The sequence below is a fragment of the Capricornis sumatraensis genome, chromosome 1 (assembly GCF_032405125.1).
Source record: "Capricornis sumatraensis isolate serow.1 chromosome 1, serow.2, whole genome shotgun sequence".
Taxonomy (NCBI): Eukaryota; Metazoa; Chordata; class Mammalia; order Artiodactyla; family Bovidae; genus Capricornis; species Capricornis sumatraensis.
Genome location: NC_091069.1, coordinates 117,063,790 through 117,080,137, shown reverse-complemented (window position 1 = coordinate 117,080,137; position 16,348 = coordinate 117,063,790). Strand labels below are relative to the sequence as shown.

The window sequence follows — 16,348 nt, the reverse complement described above, 5'->3', positions numbered from 1 at the left end:
ATAAGGAGTTCATGATCCGAGCCACAGTCAGCTCCCGGTCTTGTTTTTGCTGACTGTATAGAGCTTCTCCATCTTTGGCTGCAAAGAATATAATCATTCTGATTTCGGTGTTGACCATCTGGTGAAGTCCATGTGTAGAGTCTTCTCTTGTGTTGTTGGAAAGAAGGTGTTTGCTGTGAACAGTGCATTTTCTTGGCAAAACTCTGTTAGTCTTTGCCCTGCTTCATTCCATATTCCAAGGCCAAATTTGCCTGTTATTCCAGGTGTTTCTTGGCTTCCTACTTTTGCATTCCAGTCCCCTGTAATGAAAAGGATATCTTTTTTGGGTGTTAGTTCTACAAGGTCTTGTAGATCTTTATAAAACTGTTCAACTTCAGTTTCTTCAGCATTACTGGTTGGGGCATAGACTTGCATTACGGTGATATTGAATGGTTTGCCTTGGAAACGAACAAAGATCATTCTGTCGTTTTTGAGATTGCATTTCGGACTCGTTTTGTTGACCATGATTTCTTCTGAGGGACTCCTGCCCACAGTAGTAGATACAATGGTCATCTGAGTTAAATTCACCCATTCCAGTCCATTTTAGTTCACTGATTCCTAGAATGTCGACGTTCATTCTTGCCGTCTCCTGTTTGACCACTTCCAATTTGCCTTGATTCATGGACCTGACATTCCAGGTTCCTATGCAATATTGCTCTTTACAGCATCGGACTTTGTTTCTATCACCAGTCACATCCACAGCTGGATATTGTTTTTGCTTTGGCTCCATCCCTTCTTTCTTTCTTGACTTTAGTAGATGAGAAAAGACATTAAATAGAACCAGAAGCACTAACCTAATGGAAAAGGTCAATAAATTGGACTACATTTAAATTAAGAACTTCTGGCCATTAGAAACCATCAAGAGAGTTAGAGTCAAGCCTTGTATATCTGATGTAAGACTCTTACCTGGAATAATTAAAGAACTCCTACAGATCCATAGGAAATTAGGAAAAATTTAGAGATTATCCAAATGGCCAATCAGTTTGCTGACAAAGGTCCATCTAGTCAAAGCTGTGGTTTTCCAGTAGTCTTGTATGAATGTGAGAGTTGGGCCATAAAGAAGGCTGAGCACCAAAGGATTGATGCTTTTGAACTGTGGTGTTGAAGAAGATTCTTGAGAGTCCCTTGGGCTGCAGGGAGATCCAACCAGTCCATCCTCAAGGAGACCACTCCTGGGTGTTCATTGGAAGGACTGATGCTGAAGCTCCATTACTTTGGCCACCTGATGTGAAGAGCCAACTCATTAGAAAATATCTTGATTCTGCAAAAGATTGAGGGCAGGAGGAGAAGGGCACAACCCTAGATGAGATAGATGGCATCACAGACTCCATGGACATGAGTTTGAGCAAGTTCCAGGGGATAGTGAGGGACAGGGAAGCCTGGCATGCTGCAGTCCATGGGGTCGCGAAGTGTTGGACACAACTTATCGGCTGCACCACAATACATCCAAGAGTGGCTAAAATGAAAATAATTGCTTGTACCAAGTGTTGGTGAGGATATGTAGCAGTGGGAATACTTCTACACTTTTGCTAGGAGTGTAAACTGTGACCAGTAACCTAGCAGTTTATCTTGGATTTACCAGACAAAAATGTACATATATATTCATATGGATTCTTATAGCAGCCTTATGTATAACATCCCCAAATCTGAAGGGGCTTCCGCAGTGGCTCAGTAGTAAAGAATCTGCCTGCAATGCAGGAGACACAGGTTTGATCCCTGGGGTGGGAAAATCCCCTCGTATGAAATGGCAACCTGCTCCAGTATTCTTGCCTGGGAAATACCATGGATAGAGTAACCTGGTGGGCTGTAGTCCCTGGAGTTGCCAAGAGTCGGACAACATGTAAGCATGCACAAAATCAGAAACCACCTAAATATCTTGCAACAATAGAGTGAATACGTAAACTGTGATATACTATAGAATACTGTGGATCCATGAAAATGCACTGATATGGGTGAACCTCAAACATAATATTCAGTGAAAAAAATCTAGACCCAAAAGAGTATATACTGAATTCAAATAGTATCATGCAAATAACAGCAAAACTAAATTACAGCACTTACAGATGCATGTTTGGGTGATAAGAATACAAAAGCAGCAATGAAATTATTATCATGAACGAGGATTGTGCAACCTTCTAGAGCAAGGAAGGGGTGATGATTGAGAGGGGCTGTGGAGGAGCTGTGGGGTACACGCAGTGTTCTGTGTCCTGACCGGAGTCATAGTTAACAGGTGAATGAATGTTCACTTTGTAATAAGTCACTGAGCTGTTCACTTAAATCAAAATGCCTGCAGTATTTTAACTGGATGACAAGCTGTTGGTAGTTTGTGGGCTGAGTTATAATTCTATATTAATGTAAAAGACACAAGACTATGCCCAATGTGTTACATCTCCTACTGGGAAAGTGGACATAACTATTATACTTTAGCTGTTCTGGAATTAGGGAAGATGACAATTTACTGCATGTAGTTTTTTGTTAATGGATTTTTGGTTACACTGAGTTACTTTTATAATATAAGTCCTACTAATGTGATAGGTTATACCACCTGTACTTTTGCATGTAGTTTGTTTTGTAACAGCTCTTCATCAAATGAGTGCAAATGCACACAAGTGGGCAGTACAGTTTTAAGATAAAGTCTCCAAAGTCTGCCAACCCAGAAGTTTTGACTTACCTTTTTCCTGTTAATTGGAATTGGCAGTGCACGTGTGTGTTTGTGTGTTAGTTGCTCAGATGTGTCAGACTCTGCCACCCCATGGACTGTAGCTCAGCAGGCAGTGTGTAGGGGTAAACAGTCTTTTCCAAAGTGAGTATCATTCAGTCTGTTTTATATCCATAAACCAGGCTTCTAGAGTGATTTCCCCGAGTGTGCCTGTGTAGCTTTAGAAACATTGTTTCTTTATGAAGTCCTCTTTTCCTTTTTTCTGGTCTACTTTTTTCTTTTTTTTAAAGCCCTTCTGCTTACAGTTTTGAGGCTCCCCTATTGGTTTGGAGAATTTCTCTGGAAGGAGAGCTTTTAATATATTAAAATGATAAAGGTGAAGGCATAGATATGTAATAAAGCATTTTGTACAAGACAGAAAAATGGACATTCCAACAACCAGAGAATATGTATATTAAAATTTTTAATTCATACAATATGGGTTCTTAATTATCACCATAGCTTCTATTTTACAGTAGGCTGTATGTGCCAGTCGTTGTGTGCTAAGCACTTTACAGAGATAATCCTTTTAATCTTCAATAATTCTATTAGGGTCCATACTTTTTAAAATCTCATTTTATAAATGAAGAATACAAGCTTAGAGCAAACAAATGTGGCTTTCCTGTGGTCACAGGAAAGACGTGAGGTTTTGAATCTTGGCACTCTGATTCAGACTCCTTGTTCTTGGATTCTGTTACTGCTCCTAAGGTTTTTTTTGTTTTGCTTATAATGTTTATTTTTAAATTCAGTGTTGCACCATAATTTTTGAGAATATGTTTTTAAGATTTAGTACATAAAATTTTAGAGTACTTAGCATTGAAATTTTAGTGACTATTTTAAAGTTTCTTTGGATAACAGCATTAAATATTTCTGTATAACCTCATTGTTAGTTCCTGTTGTGATAGATATAATACTAGGTTTCTGTTTATGGAATAATCTGTGAAGTATTGTAAGAAGTCCAAATTTTAAAAAAATTTCTATATGGTCGTAATGCCGTTTTCTCTTTTTAAAGGTATTATTACGATGGGGACATGATTTGTAAAGTTCAAGGCAAGAGGTTTGTCTACAAGTTTGTCTGTGACTTGAAGACTCTTATTGGATACAGTGCAGCAGAATTGAACCGTTTGGTCACAGAGTGTGAACAGAAGAAGCTCGCGAAGATGCAGCTGCACGGAATCGCCCAGCCGGTCACAGCAGTAGCCCTGGCTGCTGCGTCCCTGCAGACAGAAAAGGATACCTGAACCCAGGACCTTCTGGGAGTCCAAGGTCTTTCTTAAAATGTTAGAGCAAGCATTGCTCTTCCCTTTATTACTGAATTTGAATCTTCTTTTATTTCTAGACTGTACAATCTGATGCATGATTTTTTTTATAAATATTTCATACTCATGTGAATTTGGATCTTTTTACTTTGAGCATATATTTTAGAATATGTGTATGTTAAACAATCACCACAATGTCTTTAGGCTGGTTCATTGTGGGATAGTTTGTTAACAGTCAGAAAAGCTAAACTGGTCAGTATTAATGTCTAGCCCTACCAAAAATAGCCAGTAGCATCTGAGGATGAAAAATAAATCAAGTATCTCCAGGAAACAGTCTGGCTTAACTATTAATATTTTTGAAAATATAACTGTTTCCCCTCTCTGCTGCTTTAGATGTTGCTTTACATAAAAACCAGAAAATGGAATTTTTCACAGCTGAAGCATGTATGCCTGTTTCATCTAATCAAGCAGAGCTAAAGTAATCATATCCAATAAAATTATAATATTAATAAAATTACTAAGAGTATCATGTTATTAAAATAATTTATGTATTTGCAAGCAAAAGACAGTAAAAAAGACTGGCAGAAGAGCAGTGCTGAAGAAAGAGATCCAGGTTTAAATCTGGCTTTACTCAAAAGCCAATTTTAAGGATTTACTGTATAGATTATTCATAATGTCAGGCCAAGAATTTAAATTATTACAAGAGAGACATCAAATCCTAATAAACCAACTATTAAAAAATTCTCAGATGATCTCTGTTTTTCCTGTCAGAGATTTAAAAATCTGAAAAAGTATACCTCAACCAGAAATAAAATTTTGGTTTAGTTTGGTTTGTTATGGCTCCCTTTTTTAAAAAATTAATTATCCTATAGTGCTCGTTTATTATACAAAACAGCTTTCCTCATCTTGTGTTTCTGATGAAGACTTTAAATCAGTCAGCAGTACTTGATCTTTCAAGACATGAGTAAATTACTTGCAAATAGTTCTAAAAGGAAAATTTGACCTCCAATACAGGCAGTCTTCTCTTAAAATTTCCCATTTATTTAATTTTTTCCTTTGAATATTACATATGTGAGTGTACAAATATCTGTATACATATCCAGTTGGCCATCTTATATGTATACACACACACACACACATATATATGTACACACATGTGATAAACAAAGACATAATATTCAAAAGGTGATATTTCAAAACTCACTCAGAAATCCTTTAAAAATTAAATAATTCTTACATACATGAAACTCTTTTCCTGCTACAAGCCAACACTGAACAGAAATGGCTAGAAATGTCTTTTTCTTACTTGCTTTGCTTGGTTTCCTTACGTTTTTTCTCTTTGCGTTTTAAAGTATTATGCACAAATCATGATATGAGATACTTTAATCTTCTTATAGCAGAAGACTGATTCTCAACTACTACTCTATGTACCTTCTCCCTCATCATCTCCTTTAAATCCATCCCCTAAACAGCTTTATAAGAGCTCATTTAGTGCATTTAACTAACTAGGAGGAAAGGGCCACAGTAATGCAAGGAGCTATTGTTGGCAGTTGCTGCCCCCCAGTACTAAATAGTGGTTTGGAAAGAACCATAGGAGGCAGGGATCTTAGGAAGAGAGAGGAGGGGGAGGTGTGTACGACCTCCTTTTCTGATAACTTCAGATCATAATATTAAGTGTTACACTGTGGGACTACAACATGTTACGTCAGTTCACTTATATTATTGTTTCATGTCAAAGTCCTTTAAGAACAAGCAGTAGAAAGAATAAAATCTGTAATTTCCATTTTTACCTTTTTATAAACACAGAATAGACTGACAAACTATTAGTTCAGCTTGGATGCTGTGATTGCAAGAATATCAGAGTAGAATAGCAATATGATACAGATGTGCTAGTTCAGATAACAGGTAGCTGAAGAGAGGATTTTTCACCATCCTCTTATGGTCTGGGAAGTTGACAAGTCAGCTGCAGTTTTAAAATAATAATGATAAAGTCTACTTTTCTGTTATATTATCAAGAGCTTAAAATTATTGACTTTTGACTTAAAATACTTTGAGGGAGACATTATGTTAAAGTTTTAGCCAAGTTGACAGATTTCCGTTATATATATCTCCGCTATGTGTGTGTGTATTTTAAGGCAAGGAATTCTCCTAGATCTCTAAAAATCAATCTATTATTTTTTTTTTTATTTTTCCCCTGTGTTCCTCAGATACCTTAAAAAAAATTCTTTTCACTTTCTTCCTTTTGCGGTTTTTCTTTTATTCCTTGTTATCATTTGAACAATCAGTTCTCAAGCACAATCTGATGCTGTTTCTTTTTTCTTCTTTGGCTCTCTCCATCACTTTATGCACCATAAGCAATGAGACTAATATTCCCAGTTGATTCAAGAAACTTCCGTTACTTTGTCTCAGCTTATAAACTGTGTCTGTTGTGCTTATGGAGGTTGCAGTTACCAGAAGCCAAGTAGTCTTTTCTTTTATTGAAAGATAACTTGTAGTTTGAAAGAAAGTATAACTTATGCTATTCATTCTTTGCTCTGATTTTATGGATAAATAAATCTTTCAGAGGATGAAAGATAAAATTATTGGTTATTTCTATACCATATAAGTATAAAAATAATGAAACCTTCATTTTTGTTTTAAAACTTTTTCCACATGAGATTCTCATTGAGCCAATTTTTATATGTATCTTGCTAGCCTGAAGTTTAGGAATTTGTGTTGGCATCAGAAAATCAAACAGATCAGGGAAAATTGCTGTGTGGTTGATTGTCACATGCATTGACTCATCACATTTATTTTTGTGACAGTCCATGTCAGTTAATTAGGAAAGATTGTTTTTTTGCCCCTGATAAAAGGTGAAATTCAAGTATGATATTTCTTTAAAGGGTTGTGCCTCCAAATATTTTTGGTGAGGTCTGCTGTTTTTCATATTCATCATTTTATGCTACTGCCTTTTAAAAAGAACTAATGTATCTTTGAAATAGCACAAAAATGTTTTAAATTTCATAATTTCAAAATAACCTGTGACTAACTTAATGTCTTCATATCTAGAGGGTATAAAAATATTGGTATTTCAGTGATATTTCACTTGCTGCCAGAAAAAAATATTCTCAATCTTTTGTAAGAGGGAGGAAGATTTTTGCATACATTTTTACTCTTTAAATAAAGACACTTATACTGTCATAATAACAATTATGTATTTCTTTGTGAGTTTTTTTTTGTAATTTTACATAAGACAGTTATTTTCTATTTTTACTCAGATAAAAAAATATTTGTGCATAAAATGTAAAAATAGTAAAATGATAAAAATAAAACTATTATACAGTATATTTCTGTGTTTTTTAGAAGTTTTTTTCCCCAGCATACAGATAGTCTCAAATTCCTGGGATATTCAATTCCTGGTTAGATGAAAATGTGACAGTTTACATCTGGTGTATTATACATGTGATTCCCATATACTTTATTTAAAAACTATTAATATCAATTTGGGAAGAACAGATTCCACTGAACTAAAAATAGGTGTTAGAGAGTTTAGTCTTTTTAAGAAAATAAATGAAAACCCCATAAACAAAGCTGAACTATTTCAGAATAGCAACAGAAGAAATAGTAACACTGAGTACTTATCAAAAGGCAAGTTGATTGTTAGAAATACTTAGTCAAGTTTGCTAGGTTTCCTTTTTGTTTGTTTTAAATTATGAAAAATTGTTTCTTTATGTTGGCTGTGGGTGCTTCAGCCGGGAGCCGAGTGTAGAGGAATCAAAGGGGAAAGGAGAAAATCCTTACTTTCACTTTTGTTTATGGTCAAGCAGTGATCACATTTTAACTGAACTGCTTTAAAAAGAAGTGGTTTGAGTAGAATAAATTGCTTTTCGCACAGTCTAGTTTTATCTAGTTTGGAGTGATGAAAATCATCAGGTATATTTGTTCTCCCAAGACACTAATTTTTTTGTGGGTACAACTGTAAAGCTTAATTTGCAAGCTAATAAGCACCTATTTAAAAGGATTTTTTTTTTTTTTTTACTACAACCAAACTAATTTAGAACATTGCTTTTAAAGCTTTCTGTAGTGAAAGTGAAAGTCACTCAGCTGTGTCTGACTCTTTGCAACCCCGTGGATTATACAGTCTGTGGAATTCTCCAGGCCAGAATACTGCCTTTCCTTTCTCCAGGGTATCTTCCCAACCCAGGAACTGAACCCATTGCTGGCTGATTCTTTACCAGCTGAGCTACAAGGGAAGGCCAAGAGAACTGGAGTGGGTAGCCTATCCCTTCTCTAGCAGATCTTCCCAACCCAGGAATTGAACCAGGGTCTCTTACATTGCAGGGAAATTCTTTATCAACTGAACTATCAGGGAAGCCCTTTTATTTCCAATTAGAAACTGAAACTTTTATAAAAAGTGAATTAATGGAGGGAGGAGGAAATGAGTTTTTTAGTGGCTAGAAAGTTTGTTTTACAAGATGACAAAAGTTCTAGAGATTGGCCACACAACAATGAATATACTTAATACTACTGAATTGTACACTTATGTGTGGGTAAGATGATAAATTTTATGTGTATTTTAAAATTAAAGCTTTTGTTAAATTAGAATTTAATGATTCAGTTAACTCACCAAATTAACAGAATACAGAGAATAAAAAACATTATGTTAGTAGATGGCAGGAAAAGTATATGTTAAAACTCAACATTCATTCATGACAAAACCTCTGGGCACGCTAGAACTAGAAGGGAACTTCCTTAACAATACAGACCATGAAAAACCTACAGTTAGCATCATGCACAATGGTTTGTTTTCCTTCTAAGATTTGCTTGCTTGCTCAGTCGCTCAGTCGTGTCTGACTCTGTGCAACCCCATGGTCTATACATGGAATTCTCCAGGCAAGAATACTGGAGTAGATTGCCATTCCCTTCTCCAGGGGATCTTTCCAACCCAGGAATCAAAGCTGGATCTCCTGCATTGCAGGCAAATTCTTTACATCTGAGCCACCAGGGAAGCCCAAACATGAAGTATTCCAGGCAGGCCAGAATACTGGAGTGGGTAGCCTTTCCTTTCTGCAGGAGATGTTCCCAGACCAAGGATTGAACCCAGGTCTCCCACACTGCAGACGGATTCTTTGCCAGCTGAGCCACCAGGGAGGCCCAAGAATACTGGATTGGGTAGCCTATCCCTTCTCCAGCGGATCTTCCTGACCCAGAAATCGAACTGGGGTCTCCTGCATTGCAGGTGGATTCTTTACCAGCTGAGCTACCTGGGAAGTCTAAGATTTGGGGAAAGGCAAATTCTGGGCTTCCCCAGTAGCTCAGTGGTAAAGAATTTGCCTGCAATGCAAGATACTGGCTTTGATCCCTTCATCAGAAAGATCCCCTGGAGGAGGAAATGGCACCCCACTCCAGTATTCTTGCCTGAAAAATCTCATGGACAGAGGAGCCTGGCAGGGTACAGTGCATGGGGTCATAGAGAGTTGAGCAAGACTTCGTGACTAAACATCAACGAAAGAAATATTTGCTCTCATTTCTAGTCAACACTATACTTAAGACCCTACCTGAAAATAAGGCAAGAAAGAGAAGAAGCATATGTATTGTAGGAAATGAAACTGCAGAAGACATCAAATGTAATGAAACTCCTAAATAGATTTAAAAAAAAAAACCACTAGAATTAGTGAGTTTAGTGAGGTAAGATACAAGGTCAGTATACAAAACTCAGTTGCATGCTAGCAACAAATAATTGGATATTGAAATTAAAATGAAGTAATTAAGGAAACAGCAAAAGTTGTGTAAGACTAAAAAGTGGAAAGATATATATCATAATTGTGAATTGGAAGACAATTTTGTAAATGTTAACTGTCTCTAATCCATAATCAACTCAAAATTCTGATGGTTTTCTTTGTAAACAAACATCATAAAAATATATGTAAATAATATGTAAATACAAATGACCCAGATAGCCAAAATGATTTGAAAAAAATATTAGAGAACTTGATCTATCTATAGAAAGCTTTGCTATTCTTATACTGCAAGATACAATGAGATCAGGATAGATACGGATTAGTGAATAGAATTGTCCAGAAAGACTCACACATACATGGCTAATTGAATTTTGATAAAGGTAACAAGGTTCCTGAACAGGGAAGACATAGCCTTCTCAATAAGTGTATGACAACTGTATATATTTATGGAGAAAAGTGAAGCTGTATCCTTACCTCATGTCACATAAAAATTGGATGGCTAAAGATGGATCAACCTAAACATAAAAAGTCTCAAACTTCTTGAAATTGATACAATTTCAATTGTTGTCAATTAGCTGTACCTCAATTTGAAAATAAAAACTTGTTCAGTTGCTCAGTTGTGTCCAACTCTTTGTGACCCCATGGACTGCAGCACACCAGGTTTCCCTGTCCTTCAACATCTCCTGGAACTTGCTCAAACTCCATTGACTTGGCAGTGCCATCCAACCATCTCATCCTCTGTCGTCCCCTTCTCCTCTTGCCTTCTATCTTTCCCAGTGTCAGGGTCTTTTCCAGTGAGTTGGCTCTTTGCATCAGGTGGCCAAAGGATTGGCTTCAGCTTCAGCATCAGTCTTTCCAATGAATATTCAGGATTGATTTCCTTCAGAATTAACTGGTTGGATCTCCTTGCAGTCCAAGGGACTCTCAAGAGTCTTCAACACCACAGTTCGAGTGCATCAATTTTTCATCGCTCAACTTTCTTCATGGTCCAACTCACATCTATACATGACTACTGGAAAACCTATAGCTTTGACTACATGAATCTTTTGGCAAACTAATGGCTCTGTTTTTTAATATGCTGTGTAGGTTTGTCATAACTTTTCTTCCAGGGAACAAGCATCTTAATTTCATGGCCACAGTCACTGTCTGCGGTGATTTTGGAGCCCAAGAAAATAAAGTCTGTCACTGTTCCCAAATCTTAAAACCTCTCAAACTTGTAAAACAAGAAAATTTTCATGACCTTGGGATAGTCAAAGATTTCGTAGATAAGCAAAGTCATAAACAAACAAAACAGTAAAATAGACCATCAACATCTTTGGAAAGCTTTCTTCTTTGAAAGACACTATTTTAAAAAAAGACAAAACAGTAGAAAAAATACAAGCACTACACTTAAACCTTCAGTTCAGTTCAGTTGCTCAGTCATGTCCGACTTTGCGACCCCATGAATCACAGCACGCCAGGCCTCCCTGTCCATCACCAACTCCCGGAGTTCACTCAGACTCACTTCCATCGGATAGTCAGTGATGCCATCCAGCCATCTCATCTTCTGTTGTCCCCTTTTCCTCTTGCCCCCAATCCCTCCCAGCATCAGAGTCTTTGCCAATGAGTCAACTCTTCGCATGAGGTGGCCAAAGTACTTAAACCTTACAAAGTTCTTATTTCAAAAAATGTATGGATCTCTTAATAAGACCATCCAGTAATATATGGTCAAGGTATTTGAACAGACACTTCACAAAAGATGTACAAATAGTCAATAAGTATATGAAAAACTGCTCAATGTTATCAGACTTCAGGGAAACACAAAGTCACACTTTACTACTGCTAAATACTCATTGGAGTTCATGCACATCACCACTGAAAATGTAAAAGAATAGCACACTACTTTGGTAAACACATTTTTGCCACAACCCAGCAGTTTCAATCCGAGAGAAATTTTTACCCATGAGAAATACAATATATCCACCAAAAAACTTGGACACTAACATATATAGCAACTTTAGTGGCTTCAATTGTAAACAATCCAAATACAATGGAAATACCACTCAGCAACACAAAAGATTGAGCAACTGCTTCACCAACAACTCTAGAAAAGGCATATCTAGGAAAAGCACAGAAGGCAGATCCGTGGTCACCTAGGGCTGGGGATTCAGTTCAGTTCAGTCGCTCAGTCGTGGCCAACTCTTTGCGACCCCAGGAATCGCAGCACGCCAGGCTTCCCTGTTCATCACCATCTCCCGGAGTTCACTCAGACTCACGTCCATCGAGTCCATGATGCCATCCAGCCATCTCATCCTCGGTCGTCCCCTTCTCCTCCTGCCCCCAATCCCTCCCAGCATCAGAGTCTTTTCCAATGAGTCAACTCTTCGCATGAGGTGGCCAAAGTACTGGAGTTTCAGCTTTAGCATCATTCCTTCCAAAGAAATCCCAGGGCTGATCTCCTTCAGAATGGACTGGTTGGATCTCCTTGCAGTCCAAGGGACTCTCAAGAGTCTTCTCCAACACCACAATTCAAAAGCATCAATTCTTCAGCACTCAGCCTTCTTCACAGTCCAACTCTCACATACATACATGACCACAGGAAAAACCATAGCCTTGACTAGACGGACCTTAGTCGGCAAAGTAATGTCTCTGCTTTTGAATATGCTATCTAGGTTGGTCATAACTTTTCTTCCAAGGAGTAAGTAAGTGTCTTTTAATTTCATAGCTGCAGTCACCATCTGCAGTGATTCTGGAGCCCCCAAAAATAAAGTCTGACACTGTTTCCACTGTTTCCCCATCTATTTCCCATGAAGTGATGGGACCGGATGCCATGATCTTCGTTTTCTAAATGTTGAGTTTTAGGCCAACTTTTTCGCTCTCCTCTTTCACTTTCATCAAGAGGCTTTTTAGCTCCTCTTCACTTTCTGCCATAAGGGTGGTGTCATCTGCATATCTGAGGTTATTGATATTTCTCCCAGCAATCTTGATTCCAGCTTGTGTTTCTTCCAGCCCAGCATTTCTCATGATGTACTCTGCATGTAAGTTAAATAAGCAGGGTGACAATATACAGCCTTGACGTACTCCTTTTCCTATTTGGAACCAGTCTGTTTTTCCATGTCCAGTTCTAACTGTTGCTTCCTGACCTGCATACAGATTTCTCAAGAGACAGGTCAGGTGGTCTGGTATTCCCATCTCTTTCAGAATTTTCCACAGGGCTGGGGATAGGGGATGATTTTCTGAACCGGGCACAACAAAATTTTGAGGGTTCACGAGCCCATCATCGGAGAAGGCAATGGCACCCCACTCCAGTACTCTTGCCTGGAAAATCCATGGGTGGAGGAGCCTGCTGGGCTGCAGTCCATGGGGTCGTGAAGAGTCAGACGCAACTGAGCGACTTCACCTTCACTGTTCACTTTCATGCATTGGAGAAGGAAATGGCAACCCACTCCAGTGTTCTTGCCTGGAGAATCCCAAGGACTGGGGAGCCTGGTGGGCTGCTGTCTATGGGGTCGCACAGTCAGACATGACTGAAGTGACTTAGCAGCAGCAGTAGCAGCAGAGCCCATCATACAATATGCTCTGATTATATGGGTGGATGAATTTTCCAAAGCTAATTTAAATCTATGCATGAAATGAGAGCATAAGGCTATATAAATTGCATCTCAGTTAAAAATGGAATTACTAGGGGGACTTCACTGGTGGTCCAGTGGCTAGGACTCTGTGCTCTCAATGTGGGGGGCTGGGGTTCGATCCCTGGTTGGGGAGCTGGATACCACACGCTGCAACAACACAGCTAAGACCCAGTGCAGCCAAATTAATTAATTTAAAAGATCTAACTTAAATACATTGAATTATTAGAATAAATGAAAAAGATGAAAATACATACCCACTTTTTAAAATTTATCAGGTTCAACAGACATAGATTACTCTGGCAAATTGCCATAATTGTTTCAATATCTGTCCTTATATACCTCTGGACAGATAACAAGAGTTCACTGACACTCATCTGTAGATCATACTGATCTTATAATATTTTGTCATTAGATGATGAACATCAGTTTTAGCTAAATGATTACGGCAATGTCATTGGCATTTGAAAGTTTCTCTGTAATCTGAGGAGAGCAAGGTTATTAATCTTGGGGTCCATACTTCAAGACACAACTAACACTCGGTTAGGACCTGTATTATTTTTGGGAGTAATAGTAATTAGATATGAATAGAACAGTTAAAGATAATAAACTATTGAGTACTTTTATGAGCAACTCTTCAATTCACCTGCTTATAAATCTATCTATGCAAAATAGTCTTTTAGTATTTTCCATAATAAAAGAAAAAGTGAAATCTTCTAAGGTTGGTTTTACCTATGGATAAAGGGATAGGATACACATTCCATTAGTACATCCATCAACATCATTGACTTTTTATGCAGTTCATAGCGTTCTCATGGCTAGTATACTGGAATGGTTTGCCATTCCCTCCTCCAGTGGGTCACGTTTTGTCAGAACTCCCCACTCTGTCCTGTGCATCTTCAGTGGCCCTACAGGGCATGGCTCATAGCTTCATCAAGTTTTGAAAGTCAATTAGCTGTGACAAAGCAGTGATTCATGAAAGGCTGCAATACTTTGACCACCTGATGTGGACAGCTGATTCATTGGAAAAGACCCTGATACTGAGAAAAAGTGAAAGTGAAGTTGCTCAGCTGTGTCCGACTCTTTGCGACCTCACGGACTGATTAGAGCCTACTGGGCTCCTTGGTCCATGGGATTTTCCAGGCAAGAATACTGGAGTGGGCTGCCATTTCCTGAGAAAGGTTGAAGGCAAAAGGAGAAGAGGGCAACAGAGGATGAGGTGGTTGGATGGCATCACCGATTCAATGGACATGAACTTGGGGAAACTCCAGGAGATGGTGAGGGACAGGGAAGCCTGGCCTGCTGTAGTCCATGTGATCTCAGAGAGTCGGACACAACTTAGCAACTAAACAGCAACAGCAACAACATCATTGGGTAGTTGAACCAGAACATTTGCTTGGCTTAGTGGTTAAAGGAAATAGTTATGCATTAAGAATCCCATAATAGGATTTGTGTCTTCAGCTCTCAGAATATAAAATAAAGAGGATATTTTATTTTAAAGAAATTTCTTTAACTGTGAAAACCTACCCTGCTGGTCTGAAATTTATTGATTAAGTGATTAAACAGATACAGAGTACCTAACTGTATGGAACATGTAAGGCAGCGTGTCAAGGAAAGACCAGAAGAGCTAGTTTATAGACCTAGCTTTGCCACTAACTAGTATGACACTGAGGGCAAGTTGTCTAGCGTCTCGGCTCCTTCCTATCTTCCAAAGCTGGGATAATAGATACATTTGTGTACAATGCAGGTGTATGGATAGGATTCACATGGAATTACATGGATTTACATGGAATCACATGTAATTCACATGGATTACATGGAATCACACATATGAAAGTATTTCATCTCACAATTATGTAATAAGCACAAGGGTCTGGAAAAGAACATCTAACATCTAACATCCAAAGAATCCTGTTCTCTATTGTGGCAACTAGTGCTTATTTCATTTAATGATAAAATGATTCAATATTGTAAAATGACAAAATATTATAAAAATGATAAAGTATTATTGAATAACTGAAGGAATGATAATAAAGACTAATTCTGATCACTTAGCACAATAACTTCTAGGTCCATCCACGTTGTTGCAAATGACAAAATTTCATTTATTATGGCTAACTAATATTTCTTTGTATGTATTTGCCATATCTTCTTTATCCATTCATCTATTGATAGGTACTTAGATTGCATCTGTATCTTGACTAAACAATCTGCAGTGAACATGAGGTGCAGGTATCTTTTAGAATTAATGTTTTTGCTTTCTTCAGAAAATACCCAGAAGTGGAATTGCTGGATATTAGTTCTATTTTTAATTTTTTAAGGAACAGGTGTACTATTTTCCATAGTGGGTGCAGCAATTTACATTCCCATTAGCAGGGCATGAGAGTCCCCTTTTTTTCAAATCCTCACCAACGCCTGCTATTTATTGTCTTTTTGATAACTACCATCCTGATAGAAATGAAGTGATATCTCATTGTTGTTTGATTTGCATTCATGGTGAGTGGCATCTTGTATTACATATTTTATATATAAAGAATAAATATTGTACTTGAGAACTGCTTTTTTTTTCCCTACAGTTATTTAGGATATAATTGAAATTTGGATCTGCTCAAACACATTATTGGCAACATCAATATTGCATAGAAATAAAGAAATTGATTAAAGTATCAGAAATATCATATTGATCACATATTTTTATCAGCTTGATGGGGTAATTATATCCATTTGTTAATTCTAAAAGTACATTTTTATCAAAATATTTTTTCTTTCTGAGGTAAAAACAACAAACTTTGTGTGGAAATCTTTTTTTTTAAAGAAATATGACATGATAGTAAAGTGCATGCTCCTATTTGGGTAAATGGGAGACAGAAGGAAAAACAGTCTTTCACCATTTCAATCCTTAATTCTTTTCCATAATATATTTAATTTTTATATGCCTTTTAAAAATCGATCTCAGAACTAACATTTTATAAACTATTTTTCATTCAAGTATTTTCTCCTAAATAGAAATTTTAAGTTGCTGTA

General features: G+C 37.4%; 1 protein-coding gene across 1 annotated transcript in view; it reads left to right on the top strand.

Moving 5' to 3' along the window:
- Nucleotides 1-7,217, top strand: part of GABPA (GA binding protein transcription factor subunit alpha) — a 39,897-nt gene extending 32,680 nt beyond the window's left edge. The window contains exon 10 of the mRNA XM_068965659.1: nt 3,750-7,217. Within this exon, the coding sequence (XP_068821760.1) occupies nt 3,750-3,978 (229 nt within the window). The 3' untranslated portion in view covers nt 3,979-7,217. The remainder of the gene's footprint in view (nt 1-3,749) is intronic.
- Nucleotides 7,218-16,348: the final 9,131 nt, after the last annotated feature.